At 65.2% G+C, this 17,420-nt stretch overlaps 2 protein-coding genes across 3 annotated transcripts; both read right to left on the bottom strand.

The window, feature by feature from the left end:
* Positions 1-415: 415 nt before the first annotated feature.
* Positions 416-8,383, bottom strand: DGAT1 (diacylglycerol O-acyltransferase 1). 2 transcript variants are annotated; one of them, XM_090283208.1, is made up of 17 exons: positions 8,088-8,383; positions 4,082-4,169; positions 3,016-3,056; positions 2,823-2,908; positions 2,688-2,740; positions 2,371-2,476; positions 2,117-2,230; positions 1,943-2,014; positions 1,741-1,844; positions 1,611-1,649; positions 1,481-1,522; positions 1,362-1,406; positions 1,170-1,282; positions 1,030-1,095; positions 861-948; positions 704-766; positions 416-611 (listed from the first exon to the last, which is right to left on the bottom strand). In XM_090283208.1, the coding sequence occupies exons 1-17, from the start codon at positions 8,294-8,296 to the stop codon at positions 456-458; spliced, it is 1,485 nt and encodes a 494-aa protein (XP_090139334.1). In that variant the 5' UTR covers positions 8,297-8,383; the 3' UTR covers positions 416-455. The 2 variants fall into 2 exon arrangements, with proteins under 2 accessions (XP_090139334.1, XP_090139333.1); XM_090283207.1 differs by having other exon boundaries at positions 1,943-2,023; positions 8,088-8,382.
* A 2,756-nt stretch (positions 8,384-11,139) lies between these two features.
* Positions 11,140-17,179, bottom strand: SCRT1 (scratch family transcriptional repressor 1). The gene is made up of 2 exons (XM_090283233.1): positions 16,660-17,179; positions 11,140-14,717 (listed from the first exon to the last, which is right to left on the bottom strand). The coding sequence occupies exons 1-2, from the start codon at positions 16,772-16,774 to the stop codon at positions 13,783-13,785; spliced, it is 1,050 nt and encodes a 349-aa protein (XP_090139359.1). The 5' UTR covers positions 16,775-17,179; the 3' UTR covers positions 11,140-13,782.
* Between the last annotated feature and the right edge of the window lie 241 nt (positions 17,180-17,420).

The raw sequence follows: 17,420 nt of genomic DNA, 5'->3' as shown, positions 1-17,420 counted from the left end.
TGGCATGTAGACTGCCCAACCTCCAACACTGACCCCTTGTGCTGTCACCCCACTAAGGACACTCCTGTGAGCCACCTTGGCAGCCTCCCCGAGACCCAGATCCCCATCCCAAGAGCACCACTGGAGCCTGAGGAGCCCTTCTTGGCCCTCAGAGCAGCTGCCTCCGTGGCCCTCTTGGACCACGTGTTGCAGGCCACCAGCCCAGCACTCAGCAGACAGGTCATTCTGGACAGCATTTTATTGATACTCTCAGACCCTGAGGCAGGATCAGCACAGATTCTTCGGGTGCTAGCCTCTGCCAGGTCTCCCACTCCCAAGGGGAGCAAGAGGCAGCCCCATAGGGGCAGAGAGGCCTCCTGAGGGCCAGGAGGAGGTGCTGGGCAGCCGGCGCTGCCCTAGCACCCAGGCGGGGGCAGTGAGGGTGAGGCGGCAGTGAGGAGTGTGGGTGCCACAGCTCAGGCCCCAGCCGCGGGGGCCTCATGGTGCAGCACGTAGTAGTCGTGGACGTACATGAGCACGGCCACTGGCTGTCCAATGATGAGCGACAGCCACACTGCTGCGTTGCCATAGTTGCCACGGAAGAACCGGCTCACTATCCAGGCCAGCGGGATCTGGAGACAAAGGGTGTGCACAGTCGGGTGACCACAGGGCTGACTGCACCAAGTGCAGGTGAAGAGTAGGTGAGGAGGCCACGGGTGCTCACCTGAGCCATCATGCCGGTGAAGGCCCAGAGGCGGAACATGCGCAGAGGGATGCTCACCAGGTACTGGATGGGTGGGAGAGATGAGCGTCAGCCTGCTCCTCAGGGCCACAACCACCCAGCTGCAGGCCGAAGGCAGGACGCCCCCCAGAGCACTGACCTCATGGAAGAAGGCTGAGGCCAGGAACACCGCAGTGCTGGCAACCCACTTGCTGCAGCCACGCCGGAGCATCGGCTTGTAGAAGTGTCTGTGGGGGGTGGAGACTGTGGATGGGCGCCCAGGGTCCCTCAAGAGCCAGCCACTGCCGACCACCCACACTCACACTCACCTGATGCACCACTTGTGCACAGGGATGTTCCAGTTTTGCCAGAAGTAGGTGACAGACTCAGAGTTCCTGGGGTTAAGGGGTCGCAAGTGATCAGATGGCACCATTACCCACCCTCACCCTGCCCCTGTAAGGTCACCCACCACCAGTCCCGGTAGAACTCGCGGTCCCCGAACTGCATGAGCTCGGCCACGGCGTTCAGGCAGGAGTGGAAGAGCCAGTAGAAGAAGATGAGCCAGATGAGATGGTTAGGGACCTGGGGGGAGGCAATGTCAGGTTTCGAACCCCCCACCCCTCCACCCGCCCTTCCCTGCCCCACCTCCCAGCTTGCTCACCGCCAGCTTCAGAAGACGCTCGATGATGCGTGAGTAGTCCATATCCTGTGGGGACAAGGCTCAGCTGGCGCCCTGGGTCACCCCCACCCTGCCCACCGCAGGGAAGCCTGACCCCTCACCTTGAAGGGCTTCATGGAGTTCTGGATGGTGGGGACCATCCACTGCAAAGGAGGGCACAGCATCAGCTCCTGCCCACTGAGCACCCAGTGGAGCCCCCTCTACCCACCCACCCCGTCCTGCCCCTCATACCTGCTGGATCAGTCCCACCTGGAGCTGGGTGAAGAACAGCTGGAGGAGGAAGCAGAGCAGCAGGCTGAGCCCCCCTCCTCCTGGCAGCCGCCCGGGGCCCCTCGCAGCCCACAGCCCAGGCCAGCCTCACCATCTCAAAGAGCCGCCGCAGCAGGAAGCGCTTTCGGATGCGGGGGGAGCGGGGAAAGTTGAGTTCATAGCACAGCGTTGGGGCAAAGAGGAAGTAGTACAGATCTGGAATGGGAGGGCGGGGCTGGCACCGGGGCCTTGGCCTGCTGACCCAGCACTGCCCCCAAGCACCCTCCCTCAGGCCAGCCCTGCAGGCTCCTCACCTCGGTAGGTCAGGTTGTCTGGGTAGCTCACGGAGCCCGTGTGCTGGGCCGCCCCACCATTGGCCTTCTTACCTGTAGAAGCTGGGAGCCAGTGAGGGGAGGAGAGCGGTGGGGAAGGTGAGGCCCTGCTGCCATCCAGGTCCCACCCCCACCCCATGGCAAGCAGTCCCTCACCGGCCTTGGACTTGGCCCTAGCCCTGCGCTCCCGGCACCACAGGTTGACATCCCGGTAGGAGAACAGCTTGAGGAAGAGGATGGTGTGCACTGTCAAGGCCAGCACGGAGCCCACTGCAGGAGAGGCAGGCTCAAGCTGTGGCCTCCCACACCACCCCCAGGAGAGCCACGGCCACAGGGTGGCCTGAGGCTGGCCTGGGTTCCTCCTGCAGTCCCCCAAGACAGACCGGCATACTGTTGGGGGGGGGGGGCACCTGGAGTGATGGACTCCAACAGAAAGGCCACAGCCGCTGGGAAGCAGAGAATGGTGGCTAGGTTGACCACATGCAGCAGCAGCCCCACCTGTTCCGTCAAAGCACCCTGGGGTGGGGGGAACAGCACTCAGCCAGGGGCCTCATGCCCTGGACAAAGGGTCCCCCTGGTGAAAGGCCATCAGGCCTAGGGTGCAGCCGCTCCCAGGAAAGCCCCACACGGCCTGAAGCTCAGTGGGGCAGGTGGCACCCTGCCCTGAGTCCAGGCCAGGTGAGGTGCAGACCCCCGGACAGAGCAGGGGTACGAGGGCACCACTTACCACCGCCAGGCGCTTCTCCACCTGGAAGGCAGCCACAGCAAAGGCATTGGCCACTGCGGACAGAAGACCATAGGGCAGGTTCAGGTCCTGGTGAGCCCCGTCCCCACCCAAGGCCCTCCTCAGTGCCCCGCTCACCAATAACCAGGCACAGGGCAGGCCAGCTGTAGGGGTCCTTTAGGAACAGAGACACCACCTGGATGGGATCCACCAGGATGCCGTACCTGGGGGTTGGGGGGATGGCGGCCTGAGCAGGTAAGGGGAGCCTGAGTCTGCAGTGAGTGCGGCTGGGCCTCAGGGGTAGGGCCAGGGTCCTGGGGAAGACACTCACTTGATGAGGTTCTCCAAAAACAACCGTGCATTGCTTAAGATCTGCAAGAGAGAGGGGCGGGTGCAGCAGCCCTGAGCGCCTGGACATCTGCCGCCTGCGGGTGGGGACAGCAGCGCCCCAGAAGCAGGGGAAAGGCTGTGGGGCGGCCCCAAGGGCCAGGCAAGCCCAGGGGCTGCAGGACAGATTGTGCTGCCCAGCTGCCAAGGCCAGGCCAGGAGTGGCCTCCAGAGGACAAGGACATGGCATCTCCTGAGGTGTCTGCTTGCCCAGCCAGCCTCTCACCCACCAGGCAGTGTGCCCCCCTCAGCTCCCCAGGGGTCTTCCTGGGGCTACAGGCAGGGGGGTTCTGGGTGTGCCCGGAGCCCCCTCCACACAGGCAACCCCAGAGGCTTTGTCTCTCATATGGATGGAGACAGGTGTGTCAAGTCAAGGTGAGGGTCGAAGGCCTGGGGCCACATCAGCGCTGAGAGGTGGGGGCTGGGCCCGGGCTAGGCCCGGACAGGCCCTTGTCCTCTGCCCCGCCCCACAGGCTGCCCCTTTGAGCCCTGGACTCCAGCTGCTTCCAGACCAGGACTGCTTGTCCCACACCCACAAGGTACCAGCAGCAGGAGCCAGACCCAGAGGCAGGAGCCTCAGTCAGGCCACAGGGTGAGGCAGAGGTACCTTCCTGGGGGGTACCTAGGTACCAGAATGGGAGAGAGGGGCTGGGGGCCTGCAGAGCTGTGGCCTGGATTTCTGCACCCCAAAACCACCTTCTCACTCCAGGCTTAGCCAGCCAGGGGCTCCACACCCATGAGGGCCATTCAAGAGCAGAGGGGAGTCTTCTTGGATGGCAAGAAAGACCACTCACACAGGCTGCCAGGGAAGCCCCATTCTCACGGAGCACTCCGTCCACAGCCCCGCAGCCCACCAGCTCAGGGCCAGCCACCCACCCTGTCCCCTCTTTCAGTGCCCCTCAGCCACAGCTCTCAGCACAAAGGCCGCCCACACCAACCCCAGCCCCACAAGCCGTGCGCAAGGAGAGGCCAGACTCCACTGAGCTCTGCTTGACCCCCATCCTACTCACCAGCATCACCACACACCAATTCAGGATGCCACGGTAGTTGCTGAAGCCACTGTCTGAGCTGAACAAAGAATCCTGCAGGCGGTGGCACCTGGCAGGGCAGGAGACAGTGAACCTCAAGCAGGGCCAGAAGCTGCCCACACCTCCAGGTCCAGGGGCAGATCAGGACCCTGGCAAGTACATGAGCGCTCGGCCAACTCCAGCCCCTGGCTCATCCATCCCAGCCCAACAGCTGCGGTCCATGCTTCCCACCCCAACCCTCTCTTCTGCCCGCACTCCCTACCCCTCACTTACAGTCTGAGAGGAACCAGGCAGGACCTCCAGGCCCTGGGCAGGGGCAAGCTGGCCCTGCCAGGGGTGCCATGGGCTGGAGCCCCCTAGACTGGGAGCCCAGCCTTGCTCCCCAGAGGCCTCTGGCTGCCTCCACTCACACTGGCTATGGAGTGGCAATGGGCCCACAGGAGAGGCCACCCCAGGGATCTGTGCACCTACTCAGCAGTGCTGGGCAGAGGTGGGGGTGGAGGCAAACCCACCATGCTTGGTCAGCTCCTCCCACCACCCAGCGAGCTGGGAGTTCCCCACCTCAAACCACCTCCTCCTCCCACTCGGCCCACACAGGTCTGGGTGGGCATAGGGACCCAGGCCAAGGGCCAGTCCTCCTGCACTTGCGGCCTCCAACTGTTTGCAGAAGTCACACTGTCCCAATTCAACCACAGGGAAGCGCCATGTTCCTGATGGGCTGAGGGAGCTGAGAGGAGCCCACCTCATGGTGGGGGATGGGGGGCTCTCAAAAGTATGCAGGACTGCCCCGCCCAGGGCTAGGGTCGGGGGACACACAGCAGACCCTCGGGGGAACAACGGTGCAGGAAGGCCCTGCTCGCCCACAGGCTGTGCCAGCCTCACCCCTGCAGTGTGTGGGCAGAAAACCCCACAGCATTGAGCAAGGCCTCCCATGTTGTAAGAGGCAAGGCCGGGCCTCCCTCCCTCCTGCAGACACATCTGTGTCCACAGGTGCCCAGGTGGGGGAAGTGGGCACACAGCTCTTCTCAGGGCTGGCCCTGCCTCCTTGGTGGGCCTGACTGTGGCTGGGGTCAGCACTCAGATGGCAGCTGAGGGGCCAAGAAGCCAAGATGCCCCTCAGCAGTCTTCAGCCAGGGCCTCCCCAAACCAAGGTCTGCGCCTTGCCCAGCCCACCGGCCTCTCCCAGCCCCAGGCCTGGCCTCATGTCCACCTTCCAGGTCCCTCCTGGGCACACTCTCCACCCAAGGCCCTCTTCTCCCTGAGTCTCTGCACCTGCTTCTCCACAAAGCGGGCAGGGGTCCAAGGCCCAACTCCCCAAAGAGTATGGTCGCGGAGCCAGTCCCTGGCCCCCTGCCCCAAGTTCAAGCCCCTTGGCTTTCATTGGAACCGGCCCAAAGCCACCTCCCGTGGTGCTGGCTGGGCGTGCCTAGAGGGCTGTTTCTCAACACTGTGACCCCTGCCCCCTTTGGGTGACCACGATTACACTGGCTTTATTTGTGGCAATCTCCAAGATGAAAGTGAAGGTGGAGAAAGGGTGTCGTTTTCCAGTCTGACACAAAATAACATTATAGAACCTTTCAGACCCTCCTGATGCTCTTCAACCCCAGGCTGCACCCGCCACAGGTCAGAGGCCCCGACCCAGGGGAGGGAGCCCAGAGTCCACCAATGCCCACCAGGTCCAGCCTCACCAGTGCAGTCAGCTGCCGGGAGCCAGGGCGCAGACAGGCCCGCAGGCATGGGGGGAGGGGCAGGATCAGGCTGCATGTCAGAGCCACAGGGGTCTCCCTCCCCCTCTGCAGGGGTGACCCACGCCTGTGCCTGCAGTGGTCCCACACCCACTGTCCAGGCGCCAGCCCACAGGGCCCTCCAAACTCATCCCACGTGTCACCTCGCTCAACCCTCCCGTCAGCACTGGGAGGCGGGCTTACAGTGAAACAGGCTCCTCGAGCTCAGAGCGCACCCAGAGGCACGGCCCCCAGGGGCGCCTGGGACCACACAGCCCATCCCCGGGGCCAAGCAAAGCCAAGAGGGAGCAGAGCACCAGCTCACCTCCCAGCCGCCACCTCCTCTTCCAAGGCCAAGCCCTGGGGCCCAAGGTGGCTGAGGGGGATCCTCACACTCTCAGACCCCGCTGGAAAGGGAGAGGCAGAAGACACCCAGGAACAAACACCCTGGGAAAGCCATGAACCCAGGCAGAGTGTGGGGCTCAGGGAAGGAGTGAGCTACAGGCAGAGCAGAAAGGGGTACCCTTGCCCCAGCTGGTGCGTCTCAGTAGACTGAGCACCGGCCTGTGAACCAAAGGGCTGCCGCTCTGATTCCCAGTCAGGGCACAGGCCTGGGTTGTGAGCCAGGTCCCCAGTGGTCGGCACACAGGAGGCAGCCACACATTGATGCTTCTCTCCCTCTTTTTCTCCCTCCCTTCCCCTCTAAAAATAAATAAAATCTTTACAAAAAGGTGAAAGGGGTGCCCTTTCCTTCCTGCCCCATGGCCACACCCAGGCCCTGAGCTGGAATAAACCCACACCCAGGGCCAGGCAAAGGTGAGCAGGAAGTACAGGGAGGGGCTAAGGAGGAAAGGGGAGAGCAAGGCCCGGGTCAGGAGGATGACAAGGGGGTGAGCCACAGCAAGGCAGGCCCGGCCGCCCCAACACCATGGCCGCAGCCCCCGGCTTGAGGGGCAAGCACACACAGCCAGAATGTCCTAGACACTAGGAGGGGACTGTGGTCACCAGCTCTGCACACACACACACCGCAGCCCTGCCATCTACGGCCCCTCCGGGTGGGCAGACAGGGCCCCCACTCCCTCCACCGGGCGGCCGAAAGCACAGGAGAGGCTTCTGCTCATCCCAGAGTGGCAGCACCCCCATCACACACTGAAGAACCCAATTTCCACGCCCCAGAGGGCGACGATGTGAGCCAGGCCCCTGCCCCCAGAGAGGGTAAGTTGGGGAGCTGACAGGGCAGTCTTGAACCCCCATCAGCCTCCACACAGGAAGCAAGGACCCCTCTTGCAGAGCCCCCCCTCTGGGACCAGCCTCCACAAGCATCAGCCCGACCTTTGCTCGCAGGCTGGGCGCTGAGATTATCTTATCTTTCGGGTGGACTGTGAGCGCCCCAAGGGCGGGGGCAGCGCCCGTACCCCGGCTGCCCTGGCCCACCCCTCCTCAGGGCGCCCTGTGAAGAAAGCCTCAGCTCTGCTTTACGAAGAGAGCAAATCCCTGCCCACTTCCTCCTTGATGACCTCTCGTCCCCAAGCTGCTCCCAAAGCCAGAGTCCCCAGGGCCCCTGGGCCAGGGCGAAGGCCCGAGGGTGGCAAAGGGACCCCTGGCAGCCAGCCCCCACCCCTTCCAGTCGGTCCTGCACCTGCGGCGGGCCCACCGTCTCCTGTTCCCCAACGGAAACCCAACTCTGTCCCCACAGCCCTGGTTCTGAGAACAGGAGCAGGGCCCAGGCCAGCCCCGCGTCCGTGAGGAATGAAGGAGGGGGAAAGGGAGGGAGGAGAGCCGCTCACTGCCCCAGCTCCCGGCCTTAGGCAGGCCCTCTCCAGCTGGGCCCCCTCTTCTACCCCCAAGGCAACCCTCGCGGCCCTCAGGAGGGACCCCCTTCATCACGAAGCACCGCGGACGGAGGAGGCTGGGGCCAGCCCGGAACCAGCCCGGAACCAGCCCGCCTAAAGCGCCGGGCTCCCGACCCACACGAGAAAGAGCATCGGGACCCAATGAGGACGAACAGACGAACGAAGGGCTGCAAGCCAGGGCTGCTGCCGGCGGCCCTGCGCCCCCGCCTGAGTGGCCCCGGCCGGCGACCCCCCAACCCCTAGGCCTCAGTTTTCCCATGGGAGCCCAAGCCGCACTCCTGCCTACGCGAAGCCCGGGGGCCGGGCTCTCCGAAGCTGAGCCCGCGCTCCTGCGGCCACGCCCGAGGGACCGGGGAGCGTAACAGGGGCCTGGGTCAGGGGTCAGAGGTTATGAGTCAGCGGCACCGCTACCTCAGATCCCAGGGGCCGCTGCCCACGTCGGCGTCTGCGTCCTTGTCCTTGTCTGGGACCCGGGCCGGGGCCGGCGCCGGGGCGTCCCCCCCGGCGCCCACGTCCCGCACTTCTTCTTCCGCCGCTGCGGGGCCGCCGCCGCCCTGACTCGAGAGTCGCGACCCCGTCCTGCGGCGCCGGGAGCCACCCGCGCCTCCGCGGTCGCCCATGGTTCAGTCCGCACACTGCCGCCCAGTCGCAGCCCGCCGGACTCTCAGCGCCCGCGGCCCCGCCTCCGGACCCAAGGCCAACGGCCGCCACCGCCCCCTGCCGGCCGCCGTAGCCCGTGCGCCCGCCGGGTCCGCCCACGGCTCGCCGCCGCGTCCCTTCGAGAGCCGCTAATTGGCGGGCGGCAGGGGCGCGCGCCCATTTGTAGTCCGCGGGCGCGCGGGGCACTCTGGGAGTCGTGGTCCCTCGGCGCGGGGCACCCTGGGCGTCTTGGTCTCCCGGCGCTGGCCGGCGGCGACCCTGCTGTCACCGGCTTCGGCCTCTCCGCGGACACGCCGGCCTTGTGGCTGCTGTGCGCCTCCCCTGGCCACTCCTTAAACACAAGCGCGGAATGTGGGGTGGAGGTTAGTCACGAAACGCGTCGTGCGTCATCGTCCGGTCGCCGGCAGGAGTCCTGTCCGCGGTGGCTCGCCGCGCCCACTAGCCAGCGCGTGGGTTCTCGAGCGCGCACCTCGCGGAGCACGAGTGTAGCTACCATCACAGGCATCCGCTTTTCCTCAGCTTCGGTGGTTAAGACAAGCGCCAGGCCAAAGAATGGCGCACGAGAAAGTGCCTACGCCCCGCGTCCCCGGGACGGCCGCCCTGCCCGCTGACTCCCAGGACCCAATGGGGGTAGGGACGGTGCGGGCCTCCAGTGTAGCCACGCCCCTTCACGCCCGCTCCCACTGGTCTCCCTTCCGTCCACGTCCGCCAATCAGCATGGCCTCCCAGTTTCCCACCAGGCAGTGTATCCAGGGCTGGGGAACCTGGGGTCCCGGGTCGCAGGGACTCAGAGGCTTCTGTGTCATTGCAGCTCGTGCAGTCTCCCCTGTCGTCAGATAAAACAGCTAATCCATCTTGACAACCGCAAAATGCAGCACGCGGGTAGGAGAGTCCGCGTCCCACCTTGGCTTGGCCCGCATCCTACAGGAGGCATGGAATGTGAGCATCATGGATCTCGGGGTTCAGCGGCTTACTGGGGCTGAGGCCTGGTTTACCCAAGAACCCTGTAGCAGCAGAGCCCATTAGCCATTATGAGAAGAGCACCTCTCCAGGTAACAAATAAACCGAGAGGCTCTGCCTGAGGTCCGTGGCCTCTCCTATGGGCCTGGCTCACCACCACCTCTACCACGGCTGGAGCTTATGTCAGCCTGGCATCCCTACCCGGCAGGCTGGGGCTACCGGGCAGGTATCTTCGAGGCCGCCCTGACTGGAAGGGAGAGCAGCCTTCGCGTGCCCACGTTGCCCAGCCTCCATGGATCAATGGGCTCCATCTCCTAACCAGTCTCCAAGAACGTTCGGCCGAACCGGGACAGGCAGAATACTGATCCCAATGGAGTGAATACAAAGGAGAGGTTCCTCTTCGGAGGCCGAAGCGTGGGGTTGAGCCCTGGGAGCTTTCCCAACTCCATCTCCCAGGCTGCGAACAGGGGTAAGACACGCACTGGTGTCAACGTGCCCCCGCGCGCCTTCTGGCCTTTTCCTTCCCCAATACAGAGCAAAAAAACTAGAATGGTGGCCCGGACTGGCACGCGGATTGAGAAGAAGACTGACCGCTCAGACTACCAGTAGGCTCGTAGAGGCTGAGCGCAGTAGCCAATGAGAAGTGAAGGGTCCTGTTGGAGGTGGATGACTGTCTCCACTTCCCGGCTCCAAGCGGCCGGCTGGCAAGCGGCGGTGGAGTGAGGTGACCAAAATGGTCCGGGCACAGGGGTTAGGGGGTAGCCAAGGTTCCCGCACTAGATTTGAGAGCAAGGAAAGCAGGGCCGTGCGAGCCAATGGGAAGGCACGGACTGTTAGCGCACCAATAAGGCAGAACCTCGGCACCTGCGGGAGACGTGGCGGGGCGAGAACACCAAGTGGGGGCGGGTGCCATGTAAGCCCCACCCTGAGCAGCAGACCTACACGTTAGGACCTATGGCAGGTCAGGCTTCCCTGCTGTCCTCATGATGGAGTCTGGGTGGGCTCACCCTGCGGGTGAGAGCAGCTGTGCTGACCTGGTTTGACCACGTCTCCAAGACTTCGGGCCTCTCAGCTCATGCCTGACTACCTGGGTGTCAGGGGGAATTGCTGGGGTAGGGGATCCCTGTCCCTGGACTGTCCCCACCGATTACAGCCTCACCCCTCATCTCAATTTGACTCCTCCTCTGGAGCCTGAGGGCTGTGGGTGGCTGTGGAAGCCTCTCTGCCCCTGCGCACCTCCTCCCCAGAACCATGGATGCCTCCTCAGACTGGGGGAACCTACCCCTGAGTCTGCGGGTCAGGCTATGGGTAGAAGGCTGCAGGAAGGGGTCAGACCTCTCACCCTTTCCATCCTCATTTTCTCCACTGGCATCAGGAGGGCTTGCTGGTGGCTGTCAGTTCTGCCGGGGGCGAAGCGGTGCAGGAAGCCCTGCAGGGATAGTGGGAGCACCTCAGGCCCTGCTGTACCTACTGTGGCCATTCTAGCACCGGCCTGAGCTGGGCTTGACTGTATGCTGGAGTCCCCAGCTCCTCCAGTTCCTGGCATAGAGTGCATTCACCTACCACAGAAGTTCCAAGTGCTCTGCCTTGGGGAAAAGGCATGCTCCTGGAGCTTGGAGCCCTCCCGGGTAGAAGACAACTCTCGTAAAAGGACACGGGCGCGCCCTAGCGGAAGGCAGCGACGGGCCCCCAGGGCTGCGTGATGAGCAGGCTGCCCCTCTCAGCGCTGGGCCTGTGCCTGCAGCACGCGAGGGTACGCAACACGGAAGGACGCCCCCCAGATGTCCCCAGCGCCCCCTACAGAGCGAGCCGGGCCCTGGATACATCAGCCCGACACTCCAAGTTCTATCAAGAGTGGCGTTTATTCTCCTCGTGGAGGTGCGGTGCTCCGGGGAGCTGGTGCTATTGTGCTTAGGAAGGAGGTCTGTCCGTCCGTCCGTCTGTCCGGCCGGCCCGGCCCCAAACGGGGGCGAAGAGGGGCGCGGCCCGAGTAAAAATCCCGGCCTGTTCCGGGTGGGAGTATGTACAAGGCGGCGGGGCGCAGGCGGAGGTGGGGGCGGGGCGGGCCGGCGGCCGCAGCCCCCACCCGAGGGCCCCCGCATCTCGGGCCCTACTTGTAGAATCAGTACAAAATAGGTGCTACCTAAACGTTCCTTCTACCTGAATTCGCTAAGTCGGTTATTGTGCTGCTTAGTTATGGGGGCAGGAGGGGGCCCATGGCTTTCCACGGCGGCGGGGTGTGGGGAGAAGCGGGAGGCCCTGGCTCGCCCACGGCCCTCCGGCCTTCTCCTTAGGTAGGTACACAGGCGTGGGAGGGGAGGGGTAGAGGGAGGGTGCCTGTGTGCGTGTGTGCATGCGGGTGTGCCCGACACAGGGGGGCAGGTCTCGGCTTGGGAGCTGTGTGGGTACCGAGCTGGGATGGAAGGGGTGTGGGATGTGGGCCCTGCTCTGCTGGGCCCTCGGGTCCACCCCTGCGGATGCAGCTGGGCAGCAGCAGGGCTTGGTGCCCATGGGGATGGGGCTAACCAAGTCATAAGCTCCAGCGTGCATCTTTCCATTTGTCCTGGGGCCCTGGCCCAACAGGGCAGAGCGGGTAGCCAGGGTATGTATGGAGGAAGCGCTGGGGTCGGTATGGGCGGCCTTGGTGGCGCTGGACCTTGGGGCTCTAGGTGTTTGCCACCCAGCAGAACGCCAGGCCCAAGTTAAAGGCAGAGACCGACTGCGCCCAGCATTGTCCCCGGGTGGAAAGGGTTGGGCGCCGGTTTGGGTCTTAGGATTCGGCCTCTCTCTGCATCTGCCGCTGTCCCTGGCGCACCTAAGTGCGTTGTGCCCCTGTCATGAGTATGCACCACCACCACCCCCGCAGGTCGCCACGGCCCTGGCAGACTCTGTAGTGGGCCTGGCACATAGTAGGTACTCAATGGACGGTCAATGGATGATGGACAACTGGAGGGGGTTTGGGGGCAACCATCTCCCCCCCGCCCCCTGGAACCATTACACCGCCGGGCTCTGCCTTGGGGGGGATGCGGGTAGGGGCGGGGGGGGGAGAAAGTCTGCGCGTCCGGCCCCGCGCAGCGTCCCTGATCTAGGGGCCTATGGGGTGGGTGGGGCAGGGGGATACCTGATTCTCAGTAACTCTAGAGGCGGCGGCAGCTTCGCATGCAGTGCGCATTATTGCTCTATAGTCAGCATCGGACTAACTAAGAGGGGCAGGGAACGGGCAGCCCCGGGAAGGGACGGGAGGGGGGTTGGGGCTGCATGCAGTGACGTCACAAAGGCGGCGGCCAATCGGGCGGGCCCTTGGGGCGGAGTCGCCGCCGAGGCTTTGGCATAGACCGGCGAAAGTTGGCAACAGAGTGGGGGAGGGGCCTGGGTCTCGGGGGAGGGGCCGGCCTCTGAGAGGCGGGGCCTGAGGCTCCCTGGAGGTGGGGCCCAGGTGGTAGCGGGGTTCAGGGGCGGGGAAAATGATCCTGGACATCCCAAGCCCCGGGCGTCGGTGGGAAGGATGGGGCTTCAGCGCCCCTTCCCTGACCCGAGTGCAATCCGTTCATAAATAAAACGTACAAATACAGAAAGAAAGAAACCCGACGCATCTGCCACCCCCCCCCCAGGGGGCTTTACCCGCAAAGCGAATACAGAGAGGTGTGTAGAGGGCCGTGCCCAGGCCTGCCTGCCGGGCCCCAGGAATCCGTCCTCCAACACGGAAAGCCCGGGTACGAGGGAGGGAGCCCCGGGGCAGGGCGGGGGCGGGGGTCTGAGGAGGTCGGATAAGTCCATGCGATTCGATATGCGTCATTATATTCGTTATGGAGGACAGAGCCCGGGAAGCTGGGCTGGAAGAATTCGATTTGGCAGAGGATGCTAGGCTAGGGTTATAGCGGCTCGGACTGAGGCCCCAGAAGGACTCGAGGGGAAAGGGTGCCGCTGTCCTCCTCCCTCCCCGGCCCCGCCGCGTCTAACACTCCGGGGGTTCAGCGAAGACCGAGGAGTAGGGACGCCTCTGCAGGCCGCGCTCCTGCTCCTTCCGGGCCTGTTGCTGGGGAGGGACCGGCTCCCTGGATGTCCAGGCCAGAGGCCTGGCCCTGGAAGGCTTGGGAAGGGGTGGGGAAGACCTGAGTCTCTGCGACAAGATCCAGGGGCGCAGAGGAGGGAGGAGGAGGCGCTCCCTACCTCACCCCACCCCCGTCTTCAGAAACCTAACTCGGAGATGAGGTTCAGTTCTGGGTCTCCTCGACCCTATTGCTGGGAAAAAGCCTGGGGCACCCTGGAGGGGAAGGGAGGGAGCTCGGGGTGGGTCTCCCCTCGGGACCCTATTGCTTGAAGAGACCGGCAAGGCCCCTGTCGGGCGGGGCGGGGCCGGGCCCCCTCCCCCTATTGCTGTGAGGAGGGGTCCACCCTCTGGCTCCCTCCACCCGAGCGCCGGCGGAAACTTTCCTGGGGGCCCATATTGCTGAGAGCCGACCCAGCTGACGGAGGCGCCGCCGCCCTAAGCCTGCACGGGGCTGAGCTGCGGCGCTGCCGGCGCCGGGGCCGCGGGTCCCCCGCCGCCGGCGCCGCCCTTGAAGCAGGCCGACTCGTAGTGCTTGTTAAGATAGGACTTGAGCGCGAAGCTCTTCTTGCAGCGCTTGCACTGGAAGTGCTTGAAGGCCGAATGCGTCTGCATGTGCGCGCGCAGGTTGGAGCGGTCAGCGAAGGCCTTGCCGCAGTGCGCGCAGCCGAAGGGCTTCTCGCCGGTGTGGGAGCGCATGTGGCCCTGCAGCAGCCAGGGCCGGGAGAAGGCCTTGCCGCACACGCCGCACTTGTGGCGCAGGTCGTGCGTGAGCAGGTGCATGGCCATGGCCGGCATGGACACGTACACCTTGCCGCACGTGGGGCAGCGCCGCGCCAGCTGACTGTCCAGGCTGCGGTGCGTCTGCTTGTGGCGGCTCAGGTTCGACGACGTGGCGTACGTTTTCCCGCACTCGCCGCAGGCGTGCCGGCCCCCCGAGCCGCCGGCCCCGGGCCCCGCACGGGCCTCGGCGCCCGCACCTGCGCGTGTGCTGCCCCGGCCGCCGGACCCCACAGCGCGCGCACCCGCCACAGCCCCGCCTCCGCCGTCGCCGTCGGGGGCCGAAGCCGTGGAGGGGGCGGCGGCGGCTGCGCTGGCGCTGGCGGCCTTACGGCGCGAGCGCCCGTCAGTGATGAAGAAGGCGTCGGCCGCGTAGCCCTCGCTGACGGCCGCGTCACCGTTGATGTAGCCGCCAGCGGCGGTGGCCAGCTCCGGGCGCGGGGTGGGCGGCGGCGCCGAGCCCACGGACGCCGGGCCCAGCTCCCCACGCACCGCCGCAGCGTACATGGGCTCCGGGGAAGGCCCTTTAAGCAAGGCCGCCTCGGTGTCGCCATCGTAGACGGAGGCGGGCCCGGCGTAGTCGTTGAGGTATCCTGAGGGCCGAGGCAGACAGACAGGCAGACAGCGGGCAAGGAACCGGGCAGCGGGCGAGACACACACAGATGGGCGGCGGGAGATGCCGGGGTCGGGAAAGAGGGAAGCAGGAGAAGGAGGACAAAGGGGAAGGGGCCGAGGGACCGCGGGGCAGAGGATGAAGGCAGCAGGGAGGGGAAGAGAGGAAAGGAGAGATGAGACAGGGTCTGGCCCCACTCCGCCCCCAACCTCCCGCCAGCCCCACCCACGCGGAGGGAGGAAGACGCGCATCTTCGGTGCGGCTGCCCCCCTTCAGCAGAGCCTCAAGGTCAGGGGGGAGGGGCGGCGCTTCCCTCACCCTCCTTCCCCTCCCCCTCGGGTTCTCCCCACTTCAGCAGTTTTCTCTGATTATGCAACACACTGCAGACCCACAGCGCACAAAGCCAGTAGTGTCTCCTGCCCAGGGACCCCATCGCTACCGCCTCTCGGGGTTCCCCGCGGCTCTTCCCCTGGGTCTCCGGGAACCCGCCCCCAGCCTCGATGCTGCCCTTCTCTGGTTCTCTGGGTCCAGCCACAAGCCCTGGAGACGCGTCCCTCCCGCAGGCCCTGGAGCTCTCCCTGGCACCACCCTCTAATCTCCCGGGTCTTCCCTTCACTGGACTTGACCCCTCTGGCTCCAGACCTATCTCCCTCACTCACTTTGCTTCTCCCTGCACTCCCTTCAGTCGCCCTGCACCCTTGGGTCCCACCTTGTCCCAGCTTGCCCTTTCCCCCAGGCCCTACCCACTGTGGGGGACTTCCCAAGACAGGCCAGGCAGCCAGGGAGAGTGTCAGGGCGTCCAGCAGGGGACACCTTCACAGGGACAAGCCGCAGGCAGGGAGCACCATTCATGCTGCAAACTGCAGCTGTTTTCCAGGCACAAGATGGATCTCATAACCTCTGGCACAAATGCACACTCAACACCATGCAGACTGGCTTCTTTAGGGTTACACCCAGCCACCGGCAACCCTGGAGTCCCCTCACAGGGTGGGCTGCACGCTGATCCTGGAACACATGCAGCCACCCGGACGTACTCTCAGCCAGGGTTACCAGTCACATGGGTGCACAGTGGCCTCAGAGTCACATGGTCCCATGTAGTGGCACACAGGCAGGCACACACTCATACAGGGTCACACACAAGCGCACAGTCACATGGCCGCACGCAGTCACATGGGCGCACACAGGCTCCTGCTTCTGCAGGTCACACTTGTTCCGCCAACCTATGTTGTTGGCACTCCTGGCACCCTTGCCTGCATGTTAACAGTTGTCCTTGAACTTGGGTAACCTCACACAAAGAGCCTCCCCCTGCCTCCAGCACCTGGGACCTCCCCTGCCCACATCCTTCTTCCTGACCCTTGGCTTCAGGGAGGATCCTGCTGCTGCCTCTGCTGGTATCTTCGCCCTGACAGGTGGGCGGCCTACAGTGGACCCCACGCCTGCTCCCTCTGGAGCTCACACCAGCCCCTGCTGGCCCTAGCAAGCAGTCCTGGAGGTGTCGCCAGAGAGGAGAAGAGGACAACTGAGGCAGGCCCCAGTTCCTGGGTGTGGGTGTGCAGGCACCACTGGGTCCCGTCATGTCAGCAGGTGTCCCTGCGGCGTGGGTCACGGTATGGGTCAGTGTGTGCCTGCAGGCACTTCCTGTCCCCGGCCCCCGGCCCCTGGCCCCACCCTCTCTCCCGCGATGGCACTCTCACTGCCCAGCCTCGGACCGGTTCTGGCCTGACTCTGCTTTCCCCTCTCCTCTCTCCCCACCCCCATCTTCATCCACTCCACAGTCTGGTTTCAGCCACCGCCTCCTGCTGGTCTGCTTCCCTAGGGTCTATTTCCTGGGGCCCCCGCCCCCTCCACCCCACGCTCTGGCCCTCCGCTCCTTTCAGCATCGCCCAGGACCCCGCGCCGCCCCGACTCAGCCGCGCTCGCACCTTTCTCCTGCAGCCGCACGCCGAGGTCGCTGCGGGCGCGCCCGTAGGAGCTCTCGAGGTCTGCCGAGGAGAACGTGTCAAGTTTGACCTTCTTGACCAGGAAGGACCTGGGCATGATTCCTGCCGGGCTCCGGCACTGCGGGCCTGCGGAGCCGGGGCGCGGGGGGGCTGCAGCCGCGGCGAAGCCCCGTCACCATCCGAGGAGCGGCGGGAGGTAGCACGGGTCCCCACTCCGGCCTTCGGATGCTGCCGCAGGAGCGCCGACCTCTCTCCTCCTGCCTGCGCTTCCTCCGCGGCTCCTCCGGATCCTCCTCTTCTCCTTCCTTCCCTCTTCTCTCCTCTTCTCTTTTCACCTCTTGTCTCTTCTCTTCTCTCTTCTCTTCCTTCCTTCCGTTCCTCCTTCCTTCTTTCCTTCCTTTCTTCCTTCCTTCCTTCCCTCCTTCCTTCCTTCCTTCCCTCCTCTGGTCCCGGCTTCCCAGCCCGCAGTGCCGCCCCTGGACAGGCGGGGGAGGAGGCTGGGGGGGCGGGAGGGGGGAGCGGCTCCGTCCCGGGCCCAGAGGCTGCGAGTGGGTGCAGGGCTGGCCCGGCTCCGCGGCCCCCTTCCCCTCCCCCCCGCCGCCGCGGCGGAGCCTCAGTCAGCGACCCCCCATGTCCCCGGGGGTGGCGGCGCCGGGCCCGGAGAACGCGGCGGCGGCGGCGGGAGCGGCGGCAGCTTCAGCACCGCGGCCAGCGCCGGCCCGGCCAGCACCTCGGCCAGCGAC

Source organism: Furipterus horrens, unplaced genomic scaffold, assembly GCF_987537825.1.
Source record: "Furipterus horrens unplaced genomic scaffold, mFurHor1.1.pri manual_scaffold_7, whole genome shotgun sequence".
NCBI classification, from domain to species: domain Eukaryota; kingdom Metazoa; phylum Chordata; class Mammalia; order Chiroptera; family Furipteridae; genus Furipterus; species Furipterus horrens.
The sequence above is the reverse complement of the archived record's forward strand: the minus strand, read 5'-3'. Positions and strand labels throughout refer to the sequence as shown.